The sequence below is a fragment of the Schistocerca nitens genome, chromosome 1 (genome assembly GCF_023898315.1).
Source record: "Schistocerca nitens isolate TAMUIC-IGC-003100 chromosome 1, iqSchNite1.1, whole genome shotgun sequence".
Classification (NCBI taxonomy): domain Eukaryota; kingdom Metazoa; phylum Arthropoda; class Insecta; order Orthoptera; family Acrididae; genus Schistocerca; species Schistocerca nitens.
This window is the reverse complement of record NC_064614.1, coordinates 12,286,941-12,292,940: the sequence shown is the minus strand read 5'-3', so window position 1 is coordinate 12,292,940 and position 6,000 is coordinate 12,286,941. Positions and strand designations below refer to the sequence as shown.

The 6,000-nt window shown below is 45.8% G+C and overlaps 1 protein-coding gene across 1 annotated transcript in view; it reads right to left on the bottom strand.

The window, feature by feature from the left end:
* Window positions 1-1,152: 1,152 nt before the first annotated feature.
* Window positions 1,153-6,000, bottom strand: part of LOC126241377 (chondroitin sulfate N-acetylgalactosaminyltransferase 1-like) — a 380,337-nt gene continuing 375,489 nt past the window's right edge. Inside the window, exon 10 of the mRNA XM_049948001.1 lies at window positions 1,153-1,335. Within this exon, the coding sequence (XP_049803958.1) occupies window positions 1,153-1,335 (183 nt within the window). The remainder of the gene's footprint in view (window positions 1,336-6,000) is intronic.

Below are 6,000 nucleotides of genomic sequence, written 5' to 3'. Positions count from 1 at the left end.
CTTCATAGAAGCGATCTGTAGTTCACACTCTTTATTGTATTATTGTTACAACAAAATGTGAAACATTTGCTATACTCTTTATTGTAAAAAGGAGCATGTGAGTTACGTATATGTATGTAGTGCCTTAACAGAATAAGCAGTACTCCTAAATGGATACTTACATTTCAACCCACTGCTTCTGTTCAAGTCAACCATTAGTTTGGGAACAGAGTGTCTGTATTGCAGCAGGTAAGAGATTTGTCATAACCAGTGACAGGTGGATGCAGCAGGTAAGAGATTTGTCGTAACCAGAGACAGGTGCATAATAGTGAAGGTGCCAGTTTTGTCGCTTTCTTGCTCTCGTCGTACTACATACTACACTCGTTCCCTCTTGCCAGGTTATAATGCCATGGCCTGAGTCCTTCTGGAACCGCATTAGTAGTTCTCACGTTCTCATGACTGATTGGTACAGAATCAAGAGACGGGAATGGTGTTTAGTGGTATGATGCCTGACATTTTGCCTTACTGTTACTTGTAATGCCTGTTATAGCAAAGACAGCCAAAACCAACATGGAAGTTTTGATGAATCATCTCAGTCATCTCTGTTGTATAGGCAGATATAAGTTTTACATAAATGTTATCTTGAAACGATAAACTTCCATCATACTAGCAGAAAAACGTGTAAGCCGGCAGGAATGCAGCATCATTTCTAGAATGCCAACACTCAGCTTCTTCTCTGTCCTCTGCCAATCATTGATATTTGTCTGGTAGAATTAAATCAGTCTATCTATCTTCTTTGACTTGATACACACTGCAACTGACTGCCATATGAGAACTGGGCTGAGATATCATTAATTGTTCAGGAACCAGCACTCTAGATGCAGTGGAGATGTCCAAAACACTCTTGCATATTTTTATTTTATTTTATAGTGCAATAAGGTGTAATGCTCAGGTGGATTTGCAGGTGGGCCACAGAATCCTGCGAACGAGTATCACGTTCAGTTGCTCGGTTTCTTTGAGTGGTCTTCGGCCCAGTGCACACTCGTTTGTCCTCAAGCTTTCCCCAGAGCCACTGCCCGACCTTCCTCACGCTCGCCTCCACACCCTACCACTGTTGCAGCTGGGCTGGCCCCCACCCGCCCCGGCTGGGCCCGCTGTGCGCCCGTGCTGACGTCACGCCCTCCTGGCGGGCTGCCCGTTGTGGCTGCCGCTGCTGGCGTTGCCGACTCCGCCGGGGGCGGGGCTCAGCTCGTCCCGGAAGGCGAGGTAGCCGAGCTGGGCGTGCGACGCCTCGCTGAGGGCGCGCGAGCGCAGGCAGGCGCGGTACTGGTCCGCGGGCAGCCGCCGGCCGCACTCCTGCAACACGAGGGGCACACGCGTGCACTCGAAAAACACCGTCTGCTGTGGGCTCCACGATCTGCAATCTACAGGAAATGTTTAAATAACACCACCTTCAAACAGCTGTGACAGCACTACAAGCTTTTACTTGTGACACTCAACACGTTTCAGGAAAAAATGATCCACTTTGAACAGTCATCATAATAAGACAAAACCGAACAACCTACCAGAGCGTACTCAGAATCTCAACTGGAGGAAGGAAAAGAAACATGAATTTCTAAGAAGGGAGAAGGGTGGAGCATAATTTATTACAAAATAAATGCGATAATTTTGTGAAACTGTGTCTGTATATCATCAAACGTACTGATCTGACCATTTTATAATAGCTACCTACTACATACAATGTACCTAATTTAGAGAATAATGTTTGTAGGGGACTTTTACTGTTTATTTTTCCATGAGGCAGCTAACATTCAGACACATGTGAATATAACCTATACTCATACTGTAATAGTCTTTGACTTTGGCTGGTAAGACGACGAATAAAATATCGTGAATTTAAGTACCAGCACCACAGGAAGATCTTGGAATCCAGAGCCATCTGCTATTTTTAGTTGCAAGGAAAAGTGTTAAATGGTGAGTTAGTTGTTGCTGTTGTGATCTTCAGTCCTGAGACTGGTTTGATGCAGCTCTCCATGCTACTCTATCCTGTGCAAGCTTCTTCATCTCCCAGTACCTACTGCAACCTACATCCTTCTGAATCTGCTTGGTGTATTCATCTCTTGGTCTCCCTCTACGATTTTTACCCTCCATGCTGCCCTCCAGTACCAAATTGGTGATCCCTTGATGCCTCAGAACATGTCCTACCAACCGATCCCTTCTTCTAGTCAAGTTGTGCTACAAAGTCCTCTTCTCCCCAATTCTATTCAATACCTCCTCATTAGTTATGTGATCTACTCATGTAATCTTCGCCGGCCGCGGTGGTCTAGCGGTTCTGGCGCTGCAGTCCGGAACCGCGGGACTGCTACGGTCGCAGGTTCGAATCCTGCCTCGGGCATGGGTGTGTGTGATGTCCTTAGGTTAGTTAGGTTTAAGTAGTTCTAAGTTCTAGGGGACTTATGACCTAAGATGTTGAGTCCCATAGTGCTCAGAGCCATTTGAACCATTTTTTTCATGTAATCTTCAGCATTCTTCTGTAGCACCACATTTCGAAAGCTTGTATTCTCTTCTTGTCTAAACTATTTATCGTCCACATTTCACTTCCATACATGGCTACACTCCATACAAATACTTTCAGAAACGACTTCCTGACATTTAAATCTATACTCGATGTTAACTAATTTCTCATCTTCAGAAACGCTTTCCTTGCTGTCTTAGTTATGAGATGTGAAAAAGGGGTTTGAGTACACGTGTTGCTGGTGGTTGTCCGTTATATTTTTTGGCTTTCCTCAGACTGATAAAAAATGGTTCAAATGGCTCTGAGCTCTATGGGACTTAACATCTGAGGTCATGAGTCCCGTAGAACTTAGAACTACTTAAACCTAACTAACCTAAGGACATCACACACATCCACGCCCGAGGCAGGATTCGAACCTGCGACCGTAGCAGACGCCCGGTTCCGACTGAAGCGCCTAGAACCGCTCGGCCACCGGGGCCGGCTTCAAACTGATATTGAACGCAAACGTTTGTCTATGTGGCAGGCAGGATGCGATTTTTGTTTGTGAAGATTATAGTGAAGTGATCGTATGGCATTGGTGGCCGGGAGGCCCCATGCGGGGAAGTTCGGCCGCCGTATTGCAAGTCCTTTCTACTTGACGCCACCTCGGCGACTTGCCAGTCAATGATGATGAAATGATGATGAAGAACACACAACACCCAGTCATCACGAGGCAGAGAAAATCCCTGACCCCACCGGGAATCGAACATAGGACCCCGTGCGCCGGAAGCGAGTACGCTACCACAAGACCATGAGCTGCGGACTGTAAAGATTATAACTTTATTTCTATGGAAGGCTGGGGCAACTGCCGTACATTAGCATGGGGGCCTAATCACACGAATGAAATACCGGTGGGGAAGGCCTATATGCGTCAATGTAATACACGAATGAAGAAGTACTGAACTGCAGTGTGGAGAAAAGATCCTTATCGGAGAACTTGACTAAAAAGGGATAGTTTGATAGAACGCAACATGCAGCGTCAACAAATAGTCGGGGAAGGAGAGGAGGTGAAAACTGCAGACGAAGAGTAGAGCATGTTTAGGGAGTTGGGCATTCTGACCACCACTTCACAGTATATTCATTCATTCATGAAGTGTGCTGTTCAAAAGGAACAGTGAGGTACATAATTACAATACTAGAAGAAAAAATGACACCATTACTCAACATTAAGGTTGTCTTTAGCACAGAATGGTGTGCACGATGCTGCAACAAAAATTTTGGACCACTTACCGAGTGATACAAAATGTCTAACAAACAGCAAGGTAAAATTTGAAAATAAATTGAGAAAGTCTCTCCTTGACAACCCCTATTCCGTAGAAGAATTTCTAGGTTTGTAATGTGTAAAATGATATGGATAGGAATTGCTAACTCAATCCGTATATCTTGTTTTCATTTCGGAGGGGGAGGATTGCAATATGAATCTAAAATGACTCGTTCCACATCATGACGACTTATCGTGCAAAATAATCCATGGAACATGAAAGTAACTAGCTAACTAGCAAGTTCAAATAGATGCAAAGCGCCAGAAGTTATGCAGATATGAAACAGTTGCACAAGATAAACTGGAGAGCTGCTTCAAACCAGATTACAGGCTGATGACAGCAGCAACAGCAGTAGCTGCAACAACAATAACAGCAACAACAACGAAAAAAGTACGCGTGCGCACACGCACACGCACACACACACACACACACACACACACACACACACACACACGCACGCATATATATGAATATATGAAAAAGGGTAGCAGTCAACAAAAAATACACCATGTCGTGTGGACACCTTACAAGTTCAAACACCCATATGTAACATTATGACTAGTTGTCGTGTGTGTTAGTCACGCAACGTAATATGTATTTGGGTTTTGTTGAAGGCTTGTATTGTATGGAACTGGGGACCCTGAAACGACGGAGAGGCTTCGTCCCCGCCATAGTCCTCAGCGGTTCATAACCCCGCAATAGGCTAAAGCAGTCCACTCACCCCACCGCCGTCCCACGCCGAACCCAGGGTTATTGTGCGGTTCGTCCCCAAGGGATTCCCCCCCCCCCTCCCCCCTTCAACCCCTCCCCAGGAACGTCTCACACCAGCCGAGTGTATAATCCCAATGTTTGAGTGGTAGAGTAATTATGGGGTACGCGTACGTGGAAAAAGTGTTTGCACAGCAATCGCCGACATAGTGTAACTGAGGCGAAATAAGGGGAAGCATTCGCAGAGGCAGATGGATAACCACCTTAAAAACCATCCACAGGCTGGCCGTCACACCGGACCTCGACACTAATCCGCCGGGCGGATTGGTGCCGGGGACGGGCACGCCTTCCCACCCGGAAAGCAGTGCGTTAGACCGCACGGCTAACCGGGCTGGCTTGTTGAAGGTTTACCTGGATATTATTTTGACTGCCACCAAATTTTCCACGTTTATGTCACTCTGACGAATATCGGGCTTCAGCTCATTATCAGGCAGACAACTGTTCGTACTTACGAGAGGAAGCCACCAAGCTGTTGTACATTCTTATGCCTTTACTACAACTCGGCTCTGACGCGATACATCTTCAGGGCGATATGCGTCTTATATCATCTACTTACAAGGGGAGGCCGCCAATTTTGAAATTCAGATTCGATTCATACTGCGCATAATAAAAGCTCATGGCCAGAGGTGTAATGTGGCAAAGCACCAAGATGCACTTCTCAGCCGTTGTCGAGAAAATCGACAGTTAAAAGAAACCGTTGCGGTGAAACACTCTCGACGATTAGTAATTTTCTACAGCGTCGTGGCGCAGCGGTAAGCGCTCGGGTTCGTAATCCGAAGGTCGCCGGATCGAATCCCGCGCCATGCAATTTTTTTTATTATTAGTTTTTTGTAATTCAAATATGAAGGCGGATCGCTCTCCAATTGTACCGCCTCCATTTTCCCGTTTTTTTTAACAGGGTGTACCAAAGCTCTCCCGTCGGCACTGATTTTCGACAATTGTATAAGTTGCGCTAGGGACCGCATCTACCTTCTTTCGAAGTTAGCAGGCAACTACGCTGTTATGTGGCGGCTCGTTTCGGCCCATTCGACATCTGTCATTCAAGTGTAACGAGCGAGTAACGGAGTTTATATTTCATACCCGCCACAGCAAATTTGTGTTCGTGGGGTCTCTATTCTAATTGGAACGTTTGACTTACGCTATACGTATTCGTTTCGGAATATCGTTTCTACGTCTTCCTTTAACTATGCGTGGTTAACATTATGAAGACAATTAATAACATTTGTGAAATACAACTTTGTTTGCGGAAAACATAATGATGTTCGAAGTCGCCAGTTTTTCCACGACAAACGACTTTCAACAACTTATTATATGCACAATTGTTGCAACTGAGGAGGAGGAGGAGATTAGTGTTTAACGTCCCGTCGACAACGAGGTCATTAGAGACGGAGCGCAAGCTCGGGGGGGAGGGAAGGATGGGGAAGGAAATCGGCCGTG